General features: G+C 50.8%; 1 protein-coding gene across 1 annotated transcript in view; it reads right to left on the reverse strand.

Annotated features, from left to right (window-relative positions):
• The window catches only part of LOC124722732, a 155051-nt gene that overhangs the window by 12051 nt on the left and 125662 nt on the right, over window positions 1–17338 (reverse strand). Inside the window, exon 3 of the mRNA XM_047247873.1 lies at window positions 5385–10651. Coding sequence (XP_047103829.1) covers window positions 5385–10651 — 5267 coding nt within the window. The remainder of the gene's footprint in view (window positions 1–5384; window positions 10652–17338) is intronic.

Raw genomic sequence — 17338 nt, forward strand, 5'->3', positions numbered from 1 at the left:
AGCTTCTGCTGTCTTATGCCCTTACTATCCGTTCTTCTCCCGCTCATCCTTCCTATTCTATCCTATTCCCAGACCATGGACGTCGCCCGCCTGACTCCCGCCCTCGGGCGGGTTTACCGGTTGGGCTGCGCCTTGCGTCTCTTAACCGTGATTTTCGGCTTCCTTCTTTGTCCTGTCTTCCTCGCTCCCTCCCCTCCACCCCTCCTTGGTTAGTTCCTCGGCCTCGAATTCGGATGGATCTCCGCCGCGGTCCGAAAGATTCCATCCCCCCGGTGGTGTTCCGTTCCTTTTTCCGCCAAATTTTATGGGAGTTTCGGGATGCTGTTGTTTTTTACACTGATGGCTCTAAATCTGCTGATCATGTTGGGTATGCCTTCACGTCCTTTGTTGGAACGGAAAATCATCTACTGCCACCCTCATGTGGGGTGTTTACTGCGGAATTGATGGCAATTTCCCGGGCCCTTACCTTTATTAAACAATCCCAACACAACCGCGTTTTGTTATGTACGGACTCGATGAGTGGCCTTCTTGCTATTGACCGGTGTTTTTCGCGCCATCGCTTGGTCTCTGCCATCCATGACCATCTCGCTGATCTTCACCGTGCTGCTTGTTCCATTGACTTCCTATGGGTCCCAGGCCATGTGGGTATCCCGGGTAATGAGCTCGCTGATCGTTTGGCTGGGGGAGCAGTTACTTACCCCCCGTTTTCTGTAACCCCTCCTGCAGCGGATTTACGGCTTCACATCAAATCCCACTTTGCACAGTCATGGGCCAATTCTTGGGAGGCTACTCCACTGTCTAATAAACTTCGTGCCATTAAGGTGAATACAGGCCCATGGCGTTCTTCCTTTCGCCTCTCCCGCAAGGACTCGACCACACTGTGTCGTCTCCGCATTGGCCATACCAGGCTGACCCATGGTTTCCTTTTCCGTGATGAGCCACCCCCGCTATGTGGTTGTGGAGCCTTCCAGTCAGTGGCCCACATTTTGGTTGAATGCCCCCTTCTTTTGGCTCTGTGTGCTAAGTACAGACTCCCCCACACTTTACCTTTGATGTTGGCTGACGATTCCCGGATGGTATCTCTGGTTCTAGGTTTCCTCTGGGAGAGTGGTTTTTATTCTCAGTTTTAAAGTTTTTAATCTCCCTCTGGTGTTGGGGCAGGGCGGTGAGTGTTTGGGTGTCTCCCACTGTAGGCAGTGTTCAGAGATTCCCGATTCACCTCCCTGACCGGAATCCTCTTTTCTTTCCCTTTTACTCTGTTTTTACCCCTTCTTTTTAAGGCTTGGTTAGTTTTTCTATTCCCATACGTACTTTCTGCATTATAGCAGTTGTACCTTTTAAGTCACAGGTGGTCTTGCCTATGCTGTTTCAGCATAGTGTTGGGTTCGTTCTCTTGCCAACTTCCCTCATTTGTTTTTACTAATGACAACGTGACTGCCCTTTTACGTTTCCCCTTTATCCGTTTTATTTTTTTGACTATACTGAGATGTCCCGTTAGCAGAATGGAGTCTATTTGAAACAAGGGACTGATGACCTTGCTGTTTGGTCCCTTTAACCTCAAACAACCAACCACCCAACCCTGGTGGTCGCCGGAGATTGCTGAGGCTATTCGCGACTGTAGGCGGGCTCTCCAGCGTCATAGGCGGCACCCGTCTCTGGAGACCCTCATCGCCTTTAAGAGGCTCCGTGCCTTCGCCCGTCGTCTTATTGCACGGCGTAAGCAGGAGTGCTGGGAGAGGTACGTCTCCTCCCTGGGCTCCCGTGTCTCGTCCTCGCATGTGTGGTCCCGGATCCGGCGGATTTATGGCTCCCAGACCCCTATGGGTGTCCCTTGGCTCTCCTTGGACGGCGCTGTCTGCACGGACGCTGCCGCCATTGCTGAACGGCTAGCCGCGCACTTTGCTCAGAGCTCTGCGACTGCATCCTATCGCCCCGCCTTTCGCTCTCTAAAGGAGCGAGCCGAGCGGACGCCGTTCTCATTCCACACGCGTCGTTCTGAAACATACAATGCTCCTTTCAGCGAGAGGGAATTCCTCGCCGCCCTCGCCGATTGCCCTGATACAGCACCAGGCCCAGACTGCATCCACGCGCAGATGCTGAAGCATCTCTCCAGGGGCTGCCAGAGACACATTCTCGCGATATTTAATCGCATTTGGAGCGAAGGCGTGTTCCCGTCGCAATGGCGGGAGGGTGTTATTGTCCCCATCTTGAAACCCGGTGCGGACCCACTGGCGGTGGACAGCTATCGTCCCATTACCCTCACCAACGTTTTGTGCAAATTGCTCGAACGTATGGTGGGGCGGCGTTTGTGTTGGGTCCTTGAGTCGCGCGGTCTCCTCGCTCCATCCCAGGGTGGCTTCCGTCGGGGCCGGTCTGCAGTGGACAATTTGGTGCGGCTGGAATCTGCTGTCCGTACGGCCTTTGACCGACGTCAGCATCTCGTTGCTGTATTTTTCGATCTGCGGAAGGCGTATGACACCACATGGAGGCATCACATCCTCGCCACGTTGCATGGGTGGGGTCTTCGTGGTCGGCTCCCGGCTTTTCTTCAAAGCTTTTTATTGCGCCGCTCTTTCCGGGTGCAAGTCGGTGCCACCTCTAGTTCCTCTTATATACGGGAAAATGGGGTCCCGCAGGGCTCGGTGTTGAGCGTCTCCTTATTTTTAGTGGCCATTAATGGTCTGGCAGCAGCAGTGGGGTCGTCGGTGTCTCCTTCTTTGTATGTCGACGACTTCTGCATCTCATTTAGCTCCACGACTACGGGAGTCGCCGAACGCAGGCTGCAAGTCGCCGTTCGCAAGGCAGAATCATGGGCTCTGACTCGCGGCTTTCAGTTCTCTGCTGCCAAGACTCGAGTAATGCACTTCTGCAGGCGTCGGACGGTCCACTTATCCTGCACTTTACCTCGACGGCCACCTGCTTGAAGTGGTGGACACTTGCCGCTTCTTGGGACTCGTGTTTGATGCCCGGCTCACATGGGTTCCTCATGTTACTCAGCTGAAGCAAAAATGCTGGCGGCACCTCAACGCCCTCCGCTGCCTTAGCCACACGTCTTGGGGTGCAGATCGCTGCACGCTGCTGCGGTTGTACCGAGCCCTTGTGCAGTCCCGGCTTGATTATGGGAGCCTGGCCTATGGGTCTGCGTCCCCCTCAGTGTTGAAGTTGTTAGACCCCATACACCACTGTGGGGTCCGGCTTGCAACTGGCGCTTTTCGCACCAGCCCCGTGGATAGTCTACTGGTGGAGGCCGGGGTTCCCCCGCTGTGGATTCGCCGCCATCGTCTGCTCGCCGACTATGCTGTCCACGTTCATTGCTTGCCAGACCATCCCAATCGTCGCCTACTTTTCCCTGCTATGGTCCTCCATCTGCCCGAACGGCGACTTAGGTCTGGGCTTTCCGTAGCTGTCCGTGTCCAGTCCCTGCTGTCAGAACTGGGGTCATTCCCTCTTCTGCCTCCCTTCCAGGTCCGTACACCTACGCCTCCCTGGTGTTTGTCCCGGCCGTCCGTCCATCTGGATTTGGCACAGGGACCTAAGGACTCGGTTCCGCCTGTGGCCCTCCGTCGCCGTTTTCTTGCGCTCCTCGCCTCATTTCCGGGCTGTGAGCCTGTCTACACTGATGGTTCCCTGGTTGATGGTCGCACTGCCTACGCTTTTGCTCACGCTGCCCATGTTGAACAGCGCTCCTTGCCAGCTGGCTGTAGTGTTTTTACTGCAGAGCTGGTGGCCATCTTGCGCGCTCTTGAGCATATGCGTTCCTGCTCAGGTGCGTCCATCGTCATCTGCAGTGACTCCCTGAGCAGCCTCCAGGCCATCGACCGCTGCTATCCCTCTTCTCCTCTGGTGTCCTCTATTCGGGAGTCTGTTTCCACCATTACCCACTCTGGTCGTTCGGTGGATTTTGTTTGGACGCCAGGTCACGTTGGCATCCCAGGGAACGAACGTGTTGACAGGCTGGCCAAAGGGGCGATAGACGCCCCAGCTTTGGAGATCGGTCTTACGACTCGCGATCAGCAGTTGGTGTTGCGCCGTAAGGAGCTTGGGATGTGGGCAGCTGAGTGGCGTGGCATGACAGCCCCGAATAAACTGCGGGCTGTCAAGGAGACGACCGCTGTGTGGCGTTCCTCCCTGCGGGCTTCTCGCAGGGACTCAGTGGTCCTGTGTCGGCTGCGCATCGGCCATACGTACCTGACGCACGGCCATCTGTTGAGTCAGGAGGATCCCCCCCTGTGTCAGTGTGGGTCCCGGCTGACGGTCGGCCACATTTTGCTGGAGTGTCCTCGACTGCGCACACTCCGGCATTCTTTTAATCTCCCGGGCACTTTGGCTCTGGTTTTATCCGATGATGCCTCCATGGCTGATGACGTTTTAAATTTTATCCGTGGTAGTCCGTTTTATGGTTCGATTTAGGGAGGTCCTGCACCTTTCCCTTTCTGTGTCTTTTGTCCTTCTGTCTGTTGCTGTTCTGGTGTGCCGTGAGATGGTTGACTCTTTCCCATTTTTGTTCTCGTGGTAAGTCAACCTGCCTCCGGCCATCTTCCTTTCTTCTGTTTCTTCTGTTTCTTTCTGTCTGGTGTTCCTCTGTCCTGTTCTTGTCTGTAGTGTTTGTTGCTGCATTTGTGTTCTTTTAGCGCCTGGGGGGACGTCTCCTCCCCCTTTGGTTTTTACCTGCTCCGTTGATTTTCGGCTTGCCTGATTTTGGAATGGGGGACTGATGACCTTCGCTGTTTAGTCCCCCTTAAACATCCCAACAACCACCACCACCACCTCCCGACCATCTCGGCGCGAGGAGGTCCTTCTGACCAGGTTGCGGATTGGGCATTGCCGGTTTAGCCACCGCTACCTGCTCTCCGGTGACCCAGCCCCGCAGTGCCCTTGTGGTCAGGCATTAACAGTGCGCCATGTTTTATTGTCGTGTCCCCGTTTTAGTCAATTTCGTGTTGTCCTGGCCCTGCCATCTACTTTACCGGATATTTTAGCTGATGATGCTCGAGCAGCTCCCCCCAGGGGATCCACAACTCTTTTGTGGATACGTGTGTAGCGAGCACGGGACCCCGAGCTAATGTGGCCTTCCTTCCTTTTCCGGGCTGCATACCCCCCCCCCCCTTTCCATATCCTTCCCCATCCCCCATCTTCGCCCCCCCCCTCACCTCTGGCTCTTTCCTTCCCTTTCTCCCCCTCTGGGAGTACGGTTTGTGCCTACGTCTGGAGACGGACGCTTGTAAATGTACTGCACTCTTCGCCTTCCTTGCTTCTATGTCTTCATCTTTCTTCGTCCTTCTCTTTTCCTTGCCTCTTTTCCTTGCCTCTTTTCCTTGCCTCTTTTCCTTGCCTCTTTTCCTTGCCTCTTTTCCTTGCCTCTTTTCCTTGCCTCTTTTCCTTGCCTCTTTTCCTTGCCTCTTTTCCTTGCCTCTTTTCCTTGCCTCTTTTCCTTGCCTCTTTTCCTTGCCTCTTTTCCTTGCCTCTTTTCCTTGCCTCTTTTCCTTGCCTCTTTTCCTTGCCTCTTTTCCTTGCCTCTTTTCCTTGCCTCTTTTCCTTGCCTCTTTTCCTTGCCTCTTTTCCTTGCCTCTTTTCCTTGCCTCTTTTCCTTGCCTCTTTTCCTTGCCTCTTTTCCTTGCCTCTTTTCCTTGCCTCTTTTCCTTGCCTCTTTTCCTTGCCTCTTTTCCTTGCCTCTTTTCCTTGCCTCTTTTCCTTGCCTCTTTTCCTTGCCTCTTTTCCTTGCCTCTTTTCCTTGCCTCTTTTCCTTGCCTCTTTTCCTTGCCTCTTTTCCTTGCCTCTTTTCCTTGCCTCTTTTCCTTGCCTCTTTTCCTTGCCTCTTTTCCTTGCCTCTTTTCCTTGCCTCTTTTCCTTGCCTCTTTTCCTTGCCTCTTTTCCTTGCCTCTTTTCCTTGCCTCTTTTCCTTGCCTCTTTTCCTTGCCTCTTTTCCTTGCCTCTTTTCCTTGCCTCTTTTCCTTGCCTCTTTTCCTTGCCTCTTTTCCTTGCCTCTTTTCCTTGCCTCTTTTCCTTGCCTCTTTTCCTTGCCTCTTTTCCTTGCCTCTTTTCCTTGCCTCTTTTCCTTGCCTCTTTTCCTTGCCTCTTTTCCTTGCCTCTTTTCCTTGCCTCTTTTCCTTGCCTCTTTTCCTTGCCTCTTTTCCTTGCCTCTTTTCCTTGCCTCTTTTCCTTGCCTCTTTTCCTTGCCTCTTTTCCTTGCCTCTTTTCCTTGCCTCTTTTCCTTGCCTCTTTTCCTTGCCTCTTTTCCTTGCCTCTTTTCCTTGCCTCTTTTCCTTGCCTCTTTTCCTTGCCTCTTTTCCTTGCCTCTTTTCCTTGCCTCTTTTCCTTGCCTCTTTTCCTTGCCTCTTTTCCTTGCCTCTTTTCCTTGCCTCTTTTCCTTGCCTCTTTTCCTTGCCTCTTTTCCTTGCCTCTTTTCCTTGCCTCTTTTCCTTGCCTCTTTTCCTTGCCTCTTTTCCTTGCCTCTTTTCCTTGCCTCTTTTCCTTGCCTCTTTTCCTTGCCTCTTTTCCTTGCCTCTTTTCCTTGCCTCTTTTCCTTGCCTCTTTTCCTTGCCTCTTTTCCTTGCCTCTTTTCCTTGCCTCTTTTCCTTGCCTCTTTTCCTTGCCTCTTTTCCTTGCCTCTTTTCCTTGCCTCTTTTCCTTGCCTCTTTTCCTTGCCTCTTTTCCTTGCCTCTTTTCCTTGCCTCTTTTCCTTGCCTCTTTTCCTTGCCTCTTTTCCTTGCCTCTTTTCCTTGCCTCTTTTCCTTGCCTCTTTTCCTTGCCTCTTTTCCTTGCCTCTTTTCCTTGCCTCTTTTCCTTGCCTCTTTTCCTTGCCTCTTTTCCTTGCCTCTTTTCCTTGCCTCTTTTCCTTGCCTCTTTTCCTTGCCTCTTTTCCTTGCCTCTTTTCCTTGCCTCTTTTCCTTGCCTCTTTTCCTTGCCTCTTTTCCTTGCCTCTTTTCCTTGCCTCTTTTCCTTGCCTCTTTTCCTTGCCTCTTTTCCTTGCCTCTTTTCCTTGCCTCTTTTCCTTGCCTCTTTTCCTTGCCTCTTTTCCTTGCCTCTTTTCCTTGCCTCTTTTCCTTGCCTCTTTTCCTTGCCTCTTTTCCTTGCCTCTTTTCCTTGCCTCTTTTCCTTGCCTCTTTTCCTTGCCTCTTTTCCTTGCCTCTTTTCCTTGCCTCTTTTCCTTGCCTCTTTTCCTTGCCTCTTTTCCTTGCCTCTTTTCCTTGCCTCTTTTCCTTGCCTCTTTTCCTTGCCTCTTTTCCTTGCCTCTTTTCCTTGCCTCTTTTCCTTGCCTCTTTTCCTTGCCTCTTTTCCTTGCCTCTTTTCCTTGCCTCTTTTCCTTGCCTCTTTTCCTTGCCTCTTTTCCTTGCCTCTTTTCCTTGCCTCTTTTCCTTGCCTCTTTTCCTTGCCTCTTTTCCTTGCCTCTTTTCCTTGCCTCTTTTCCTTGCCTCTTTTCCTTGCCTCTTTTCCTTGCCTCTTTTCCTTGCCTCTTTTCCTTGCCTCTTTTCCTTGCCTCTTTTCCTTGCCTCTTTTCCTTGCCTCTTTTCCTTGCCTCTTTTCCTTGCCTCTTTTCCTTGCCTCTTTTCCTTGCCTCTTTTCCTTGCCTCTTTTCCTTGCCTCTTTTCCTTGCCTCTTTTCCTTGCCTCTTTTCCTTGCCTCTTTTCCTTGCCTCTTTTCCTTGCCTCTTTTCCTTGCCTCTTTTCCTTGCCTCTTTTCCTTGCCTCTTTTCCTTGCCTCTTTTCCTTGCCTCTTTTCCTTGCCTCTTTTCCTTGCCTCTTTTCCTTGCCTCTTTTCCTTGCCTCTTTTCCTTGCCTCTTTTCCTTGCCTCTTTTCCTTGCCTCTTTTCCTTGCCTCTTTTCCTTGCCTCTTTTCCTTGCCTCTTTTCCTTGCCTCTTTTCCTTGCCTCTTTTCCTTGCCTCTTTTCCTTGCCTCTTTTCCTTGCCTCTTTTCCTTGCCTCTTTTCCTTGCCTCTTTTCCTTGCCTCTTTTCCTTGCCTCTTTTCCTTGCCTCTTTTCCTTGCCTCTTTTCCTTGCCTCTTTTCCTTGCCTCTTTTCCTTGCCTCTTTTCCTTGCCTCTTTTCCTTGCCTCTTTTCCTTGCCTCTTTTCCTTGCCTCTTTTCCTTGCCTCTTTTCCTTGCCTCTTTTCCTTGCCTCTTTTCCTTGCCTCTTTTCCTTGCCTCTTTTCCTTGCCTCTTTTCCTTGCCTCTTTTCCTTGCCTCTTTTCCTTGCCTCTTTTCCTTGCCTCTTTTCCTTGCCTCTTTTCCTTGCCTCTTTTCCTTGCCTCTTTTCCTTGCCTCTTTTCCTTGCCTCTTTTCCTTGCCTCTTTTCCTTGCCTCTTTTCCTTGCCTCTTTTCCTTGCCTCTTTTCCTTGCCTCTTTTCCTTGCCTCTTTTCCTTGCCTCTTTTCCTTGCCTCTTTTCCTTGCCTCTTTTCCTTGCCTCTTTTCCTTGCCTCTTTTCCTTGCCTCTTTTCCTTGCCTCTTTTCCTTGCCTCTTTTCCTTGCCTCTTTTCCTTGCCTCTTTTCCTTGCCTCTTTTCCTTGCCTCTTTTCCTTGCCTCTTTTCCTTGCCTCTTTTCCTTGCCTCTTTTCCTTGCCTCTTTTCCTTGCCTCTTTTCCTTGCCTCTTTTCCTTGCCTCTTTTCCTTGCCTCTTTTCCTTGCCTCTTTTCCTTGCCTCTTTTCCTTGCCTCTTTTCCTTGCCTCTTTTCCTTGCCTCTTTTCCTTGCCTCTTTTCCTTGCCTCTTTTCCTTGCCTCTTTTCCTTGCCTCTTTTCCTTGCCTCTTTTCCTTGCCTCTTTTCCTTGCCTCTTTTCCTTGCCTCTTTTCCTTGCCTCTTTTCCTTGCCTCTTTTCCTTGCCTCTTTTCCTTGCCTCTTTTCCTTGCCTCTTTTCCTTGCCTCTTTTCCTTGCCTCTTTTCCTTGCCTCTTTTCCTTGCCTCTTTTCCTTGCCTCTTTTCCTTGCCTCTTTTCCTTGCCTCTTTTCCTTGCCTCTTTTCCTTGCCTCTTTTCCTTGCCTCTTTTCCTTGCCTCTTTTCCTTGCCTCTTTTCCTTGCCTCTTTTCCTTGCCTCTTTTCCTTGCCTCTTTTCCTTGCCTCTTTTCCTTGCCTCTTTTCCTTGCCTCTTTTCCTTGCCTCTTTTCCTTGCCTCTTTTCCTTGCCTCTTTTCCTTGCCTCTTTTCCTTGCCTCTTTTCCTTGCCTCTTTTCCTTGCCTCTTTTCCTTGCCTCTTTTCCTTGCCTCTTTTCCTTGCCTCTTTTCCTTGCCTCTTTTCCTTGCCTCTTTTCCTTGCCTCTTTTCCTTGCCTCTTTTCCTTGCCTCTTTTCCTTGCCTCTTTTCCTTGCCTCTTTTCCTTGCCTCTTTTCCTTGCCTCTTTTCCTTGCCTCTTTTCCTTGCCTCTTTTCCTTGCCTCTTTTCCTTGCCTCTTTTCCTTGCCTCTTTTCCTTGCCTCTTTTCCTTGCCTCTTTTCCTTGCCTCTTTTCCTTGCCTCTTTTCCTTGCCTCTTTTCCTTGCCTCTTTTCCTTGCCTCTTTTCCTTGCCTCTTTTCCTTGCCTCTTTTCCTTGCCTCTTTTCCTTGCCTCTTTTCCTTGCCTCTTTTCCTTGCCTCTTTTCCTTGCCTCTTTTCCTTGCCTCTTTTCCTTGCCTCTTTTCCTTGCCTCTTTTCCTTGCCTCTTTTCCTTGCCTCTTTTCCTTGCCTCTTTTCCTTGCCTCTTTTCCTTGCCTCTTTTCCTTGCCTCTTTTCCTTGCCTCTTTTCCTTGCCTCTTTTCCTTGCCTCTTTTCCTTGCCTCTTTTCCTTGCCTCTTTTCCTTGCCTCTTTTCCTTGCCTCTTTTCCTTGCCTCTTTTCCTTGCCTCTTTTCCTTGCCTCTTTTCCTTGCCTCTTTTCCTTGCCTCTTTTCCTTGCCTCTTTTCCTTGCCTCTTTTCCTTGCCTCTTTTCCTTGCCTCTTTTCCTTGCCTCTTTTCCTTGCCTCTTTTCCTTGCCTCTTTTCCTTGCCTCTTTTCCTTGCCTCTTTTCCTTGCCTCTTTTCCTTGCCTCTTTTCCTTGCCTCTTTTCCTTGCCTCTTTTCCTTGCCTCTTTTCCTTGCCTCTTTTCCTTGCCTCTTTTCCTTGCCTCTTTTCCTTGCCTCTTTTCCTTGCCTCTTTTCCTTGCCTCTTTTCCTTGCCTCTTTTCCTTGCCTCTTTTCCTTGCCTCTTTTCCTTGCCTCTTTTCCTTGCCTCTTTTCCTTGCCTCTTTTCCTTGCCTCTTTTCCTTGCCTCTTTTCCTTGCCTCTTTTCCTTGCCTCTTTTCCTTGCCTCTTTTCCTTGCCTCTTTTCCTTGCCTCTTTTCCTTGCCTCTTTTCCTTGCCTCTTTTCCTTGCCTCTTTTCCTTGCCTCTTTTCCTTGCCTCTTTTCCTTGCCTCTTTTCCTTGCCTCTTTTCCTTGCCTCTTTTCCTTGCCTCTTTTCCTTGCCTCTTTTCCTTGCCTCTTTTCCTTGCCTCTTTTCCTTGCCTCTTTTCCTTGCCTCTTTTCCTTGCCTCTTTTCCTTGCCTCTTTTCCTTGCCTCTTTTCCTTGCCTCTTTTCCTTGCCTCTTTTCCTTGCCTCTTTTCCTTGCCTCTTTTCCTTGCCTCTTTTCCTTGCCTCTTTTCCTTGCCTCTTTTCCTTGCCTCTTTTCCTTGCCTCTTTTCCTTGCCTCTTTTCCTTGCCTCTTTTCCTTGCCTCTTTTCCTTGCCTCTTTTCCTTGCCTCTTTTCCTTGCCTCTTTTCCTTGCCTCTTTTCCTTGCCTCTTTTCCTTGCCTCTTTTCCTTGCCTCAGCATTTGAGACCTCTCTTCTTTCCTTTCCCTGTCTCTTTCTTCCTCCCTGTGCGTGTCTGAAGGCCGACCCACCCACTTCCATGCGTAGCCGGTGACGGGGTAACGCGTAATTCCCCGCCCCGGGTAGACAGGTAGGACACGTACGTACCCCCTGGTAACGGCCAGGCCCAGGGAGGGGTGATTATCCGAGCTGATTCCTTCCGAAAGTGCCGATTGATCGCTCCGTCCGTTTGTCGGGAGGTGTGACCTGAGGTGTGAACAATCACCTAAGGCGGGTGTGCCCTCGGTGAGGGCCCCCACAAGGAAGGAGCGCGCCATCGGAGACGCCGGTAATCATGGGGGATTCTTCCGCAATGGTTTCCTCACCTTCCACTATGTCTGCTCACAAACGTAAGTTCACTGAGTCTCAGCCACAGACGGTTCTTCCATCGTTGCCACAGTTCCTTGTTGTTTCTCGGTCTGACGAAGGTCACGACTTTTCCACGGTCAACCCTTTCATTATTCAGAAAGGTGTCGACGCAATTGCGGGTCCTGTAAAGTCTTGTTCCAGATTACGGAATGGCACCCTGTTGTTAGAAACAGTCAGTGCCCTCCAGGCTCAAAAATTGCTGCGTACGTCTCTGCTCCACACCTTCCCTGTCCGGGTGGAACCGCACCGTACCTTAAATTCCTCGCGTGACGTCGTTTATACACGCTCCCTCGATGGATTGTCTGACGAAGAAATTCAGCACCACCTGTCTGACCAGGGCGTCACAGCTGTTCATCGGGTTATGAAAAGGGTTGACTCGAACATCATTCCAACCCGCACTGTCTTCTTGACATTTGACAAAGTTCAACTCCCATCTAAAATCAAAGCAGGCTATGAGATAATTTCCGTTCGCCCTTATGTCCCAAACCCTACGCGTTGCTATCGATGTCAGCGGTTCAATCACACCAGCCAGTCCTGTTCCAATCCGACCAAATGTTACGTGTGGCAAGGATGCCCATGAGGGTGCTTGTCCACCTCCATCCCCTCGCTGCATCAACTGTATGGGTGACCACGCTGCTTCCTCTCGAGATTGCCCCGTTTTTAAGGACGAAAAACTCATCCAGGAAATAAGAGTGAAGGAAAAGGTGTCGACCTTTGCTGCTCGAAAGTTACTCGCCAGTCGACAGCCCACCATGCCTCAGAAAGGAATATACAGCACTGTCCTTGCTTCTCCTCGGCCAACAACGGAGGCGGCCACGCAGACTTGCGACCTCACCTTTAGTACCACGGTCGTCAGATCGGCCAGCGCAAAGATCGCCCGTTCAACCTCACCACTTTCGCCTGCCCACTCAATGGCTCACCCTTCGTCGGGTTCTGCTAAATCTCGAGCCCAAAAGTCAGACGCCAAGTCCTCGAAAAAAGAGCATTCTCGTGAAGAGTTTTTACGTACCGCAACTTCACAACCATCGGTTCCTCCTTCATCTAAACATACTTCCAAGAAGGCTACGAAGAAACACAGTTCCTCTCCTTCTCCGCCAAGGCGTGTCCCATCTACAGCACCACCTGGCGGAAATCGCCCTCGGCCGTCTTCCGTGTCGCCGAGGTGCACTGCTGGTGGCCGGTCAACTGGCCGATCGTTGGTGGCTGGAGCTGCTCCTGACCAACCTATGGATCAGGATCTTCTGCCTTCGACTGAATGCCATTCCATTCTGTCGGTCGCAAGCTCTGAGCAGTCGTTGACAGCACCCTTGGTCACGTTCCTCCATTTTCTGTTCACCCTATGTCCATTATCAACTGGAATATCCGCGGCATTCGAGCCAATCGGGATGAATTGTCGATCCTCTTACGATCCTACTCGCTGGTCATCTTCTATCTTCAGGAAACAAAGCTGCGTCCCCATGACCGCTTTGTTCTCCCTCATTTTCAGTCCGTTCGATATGACCTCCCCTCTGTTGAAGGCACTCCAGCCCATGGAGGACTCATGATTCTGCTCCACGATACTCTCCATTATCACCAAATCCCCTTAAACAGTTCCTTCCAAGCTGTCGCCGTCCGTCTTTCCCTTTCTGGATACACGTTCTCTCTTTGTACGGTATACATTCCATCATCCACACCAATGGCACGAGCTGATCTCCGTCATCTTCTTGGTCAGCTTCCACCCCCCTATTTGGTGGTTGGGGACTTCAATTCCCACCACCCGCTTTGGGGATCTCCACATCCTTGTCCACGTGGCTCACTATTGCAAGACGTCTTCCACCAAGCGGATCTAGTCTGCCTCAACACTGGGGTCCCCACATTTTTGTCTGCCTCCACGACAAATTTATCTCATTTGGACCTTGCGGTTGGTACTGTTCCGCTAGCTCGGCGCTTCGAATGGTTCGCCCTTGATGATACACACTCGAGTGACCACTTCCCATGTGTTCTTAGACTGCAGCCTCAACTGCCATATATGCGCTCGCGACGCTGGAAGTTTGCCCAAGCCGATTGGACACTTTTTTCGTCTCTAGCGACATTCGATGACCATCGCTTTCCCAGCGTCGACGATGAGGTCACACATATTACCTACGTTATTCTCACAGCTGCGGAACGTTCAATACCACGCACCTCCGAATTGCCCCGGCGCCCCCCAGTTCCTTGGTGGAACGAGGCATGCCGTGACGCAATACGTGAGCGGCGACGTGCTCTTCGCATTTTCCGTCACTATCCAACTTTGGCAAACTGTATCCGATATAAGCAGCTCCGTGCGCGATGCCGTCGCGTCATCCGCGATAGCAAGAAGGCAAGCTGGAAATTCTTTATTAGCTCATTTAACACCTTCACTCCCTCCTCGGAAGTTTGGAGTCGGCTTCGACGGTTCTCAGGCGCGCCTAGTTCCTCCCCGGTCTCTGGGCTCACTGTCGCGCATGATACCTTAGTGGACCCCGTCGCAATTTCTAACTCATTGGGTCAGCACTTTGCTGAGATTTCGAGCTCTTCAAATTACCCGCCAGCGTTTCTCCCGAAGAAACGTGCAGCGGAAGTGCGACATCTTGCTTTCTCCTCTCAAAATCGCGAAAGCTACAATACTGTTTTCTCCATGCGGGAACTCCAACATGCACTCTCTTCTTCTCGCTCCTCCGCCCCAGGACCGGATGGTATCCATGTCCAAATGTTGCTGCATTTATCAACCCATAGCCTGCGTTACCTCCTTCGCCTTTACAATCGAATTTGGACCGACAGTACCTTTCCAAGGCGATGGCGGGAAGCTATCGTCGTTCCTGTTCCGAAACCTGGAAAGGACAAACATCTCCCCTCTAGCTATCGCCCCATTTCTCTCACGAGTAGTGTCTGTAAGGTTTTGGAGCGTATCGTGAATTACCGTTTAGCGTGGTGACTGGAATCCTGCAGTCTTTTAACACCTGCCCAATGCGGATTCCGAAAGCATCGTTCTGCAGTTGACCATCTTGTTGCTCTCTCCACTTACATCATGAACAATTTTCTCCGGAAACGCCAAACGGTAGCAATATTTTTTGATCTGGAGAGAGCATACGATACCTGTTGGAGGACAGGCATCCTCCGCACAGTGTTCTCTTGGGGCTTTCGAGGCCCGCTGCCCATTTTTCTTCGCGAATTTATGGCAGAGCGCACATTTAGGGTGCGGGTGAACACTACTCTCTCCCGTACTTTCTCCCAAGAAAACGGGGTACCCCAGGGCTCCGTGCTGAGTGTTGTACTGTTTGCCATCGCCATTAATCCAATTACGGATTGTCTCCTTCCTGATGTCTCGGGCCCCCTCTTTGTGGACGATTTTGCGATCTTCTACAGCTCTCAACGGACCAGCCTGCTTGAAAGACGTCTTCAAGGATGTCTCGATCGCCTCCACTCGTGGAGCATCGAAACCGGCTTCCGTTTCTCACCCAGTAAGACCGTTTGTGTTAATTTTTGGCGACGTAAGGAGTTTCTTCCGCCCTCCTTACATCTAGGTCCTGTCAACCTTCCGTTTTCCGACGTCGCTAAATTCTTGGGTCTTATGTTTGACAGAAAACTGTGCTGGTCCTCCCACGTTTCCTATCTTTCGGCTCGCTGTCTGCGTTCCCTTAACACCCTCCGTGTCCTGAATGGTACCTCCTGGGAAGCGGACGAGAGGTCCTTCTCCGCCTCTATCGCGCCTTAGTGCGCTCGAAATTGGATTATGGAAGCATAGTCTACTCCTCTGCTCGGCCGTCTATTCTTCGGCGTCTCGACTCTATCCACCACCGTGGATTACGTTTAGTGTCTGGAGCTTTTTACACCAGCCCTGTGGAAAGCCTTTATGCCGAGACTGCTGAACCTCCGCTGTCCAATCGGCGAGCAGTCCTTCTGAGTCGTTATGCTAGCCATCTGTCTTCCATGCCTGCTAATCCAGCCCATGACCTTTTTTTTTTCGACACCTTCTTTGATGTCGGGTATGCAGGCCGCTCCTCCTCCCTACTACCCCCGGGAGTCCGCTTCCGTCAACTGCTCCATTCTCTCTCCTTCCGCTTTCCTAAAACCTTCTTGACAACTTGGGGTACAGCACCGCCTTGGCTCCGTCCCCGGATCGACTTGCTCAGAGACCTATGTCAATTTCCCAAGGATGGTACCCCTACACTTGTCTACCGTCGGGCATTTGCTGCTCTATGTGCACAAATGACGGAAGCCACATTTATTTACACCGACGGCTCGAAAACATCGTTAGGTGTAGGGAGTGCCTATATTGTTGGCGACACCCCAAATCGCTTTCGGCTTCCCGACCAGTGTTCAGTTTATACTGCGGAGCTTTACGCTGTTCTCCAGGCTGTCCACTACATCCGCCGCCATCAGCGGATACAGTACGTAATCTGCTCAGATTCTCTCAGCTCTCTCCTAAGTCTCCAAGCTCTTTACCCTGTGCACCCTCTGGTCCACCGGATTCAGGACTGTCTGCGCTTGCTCCACCTGGGGGGCGTCTGTGGCGTTCCTCTGGCTCCCGGGACACGCTGGTATCTGTGGGAATGAGGCGGCCGATATAGCGGCCAAGGCTGCAGTCTCTCTTCCTCGGCCAGCTATTCAGTCTCTTCCGTTTACCGATCTACGGAGCGGTTTATGTCGCCAAGTTGCTCATTTATGGCATGCGCATTGGTCAACACTTCCCCACAATAAATTGCGGGAAGTGAAAGCCCTTCCTTGCGCTTGGACCTCTTCCTCCCGAACGCGTCGTCGGGAGGAGGTAATTTTAGCTAGACTCCGGATAGGGCACTGTCTTTTTAGCCATCGACATCTTTTAAGCGGCGATCCTCCCCCACTCTGTCCCCACTGCTCTCAGCTGTGGACGGTCAGACACCTTTTAATTGAATGCCCCTATTTTAATCCGTTACGCTCCCGTCTACAGCTATCGCCTGATCTATCGTTGATTTTAGCAGATGACACGCGCTCAGCTGACCGCGTTCTCAAGTTTATTAGTGACAGTGAAATGACGTCAGTCATTTGATTTTTTTTGGGGACAACCAACCCCTTTCTATAGTGGATTTTTAAGCATTCCTTCTGCCTTTAGTTTCTCAAATTTTATGACTTTGTTCCCCTTGCTGCTGATTTTAAATTTCGTTTTTTTCCTGTTTCCTACGTCACGGGCTGGGCGCTAATGACCATAGAAGTTTTGCACCCTAAAACCACAAACAAAAAAAAAAGCTCGAGCAGCTGCTCGTGTTCTGCGTTTTATAACTTTAACTGGCTTGTCCAAAGACATCTAACCTTTTTACTTTTATCTGCATCTTTGTCAGGTCTTTCTGGTGTCCCCCCCTCCCCTAGAGTTTTGCTAGATTCCATGTGCTCTAACACCGGTGACTTGGCGCTAATGACCTGAGTAGTTGAGCGCCCTTAAACCCCACAAAAAAAAGTTTGCGAGAGCACATGCAAGGCGAGTGATCAAAGAACGGAAGAGGGATTCTTGGAGGGAATTAGACTTCCATTAATCGGCCCACTTCCGCTGCTCACATTTGGAAGTAAAAAAGGATTTCAGGCAAGTGTAGTCCACATCACCTTACAACCTTGTCAATTAATTTAGGTCTTGGTGGACACGCCAGAAGAGATGGCTCACGTTTTAGCTGAACACTTCTTTACTGTTACTAAGTCATCCAGACGAGCTCCTGCTGTTCAGGTATTCCGTCGGACTGCAGAGATGAGAAAGCTCAGTTTTTTCTCGCGCAATGAAGTAATCTACAACCTTGCGTTTTCCATATGGGAACTGAAATAAGCTTTATCTGTAGCCAAAGGCACTGCTCTTGGACCTGATGAGATCCATTATACCATGCTTCATCTGTGCCCTGAAGCGAAATGTCTGCTCCCCTCTAGTTTCAATCAGGTTTGGTTTGATGGACAGTACCCCACGACTTGGAAGGAGGCGATCTTAATTCCATTCTGGAAACAAGGTAAGGACTGGAGCACCCCTAACAGTTATCGGAGTGTCGCCCTTACTAGTTCTTTGGGTAAGACTCTTGAACGCATGGCCAACCACTTCCCCGTCTGGTTGCTCTAATCGAGGTTACCTGAGCCGCTCCCAGTGCGGTTTCAGGTACCGTTCCACTCTTGACAACTTAATTCTACTGGAGACGGCGATAAGAGTTCTTCTTACGCCGAAACCATTTAGTTT

This window comes from Schistocerca piceifrons, chromosome X (genome assembly GCF_021461385.2).
Source record: "Schistocerca piceifrons isolate TAMUIC-IGC-003096 chromosome X, iqSchPice1.1, whole genome shotgun sequence".
In the NCBI taxonomy this organism is placed as follows: domain Eukaryota; kingdom Metazoa; phylum Arthropoda; class Insecta; order Orthoptera; family Acrididae; genus Schistocerca; species Schistocerca piceifrons.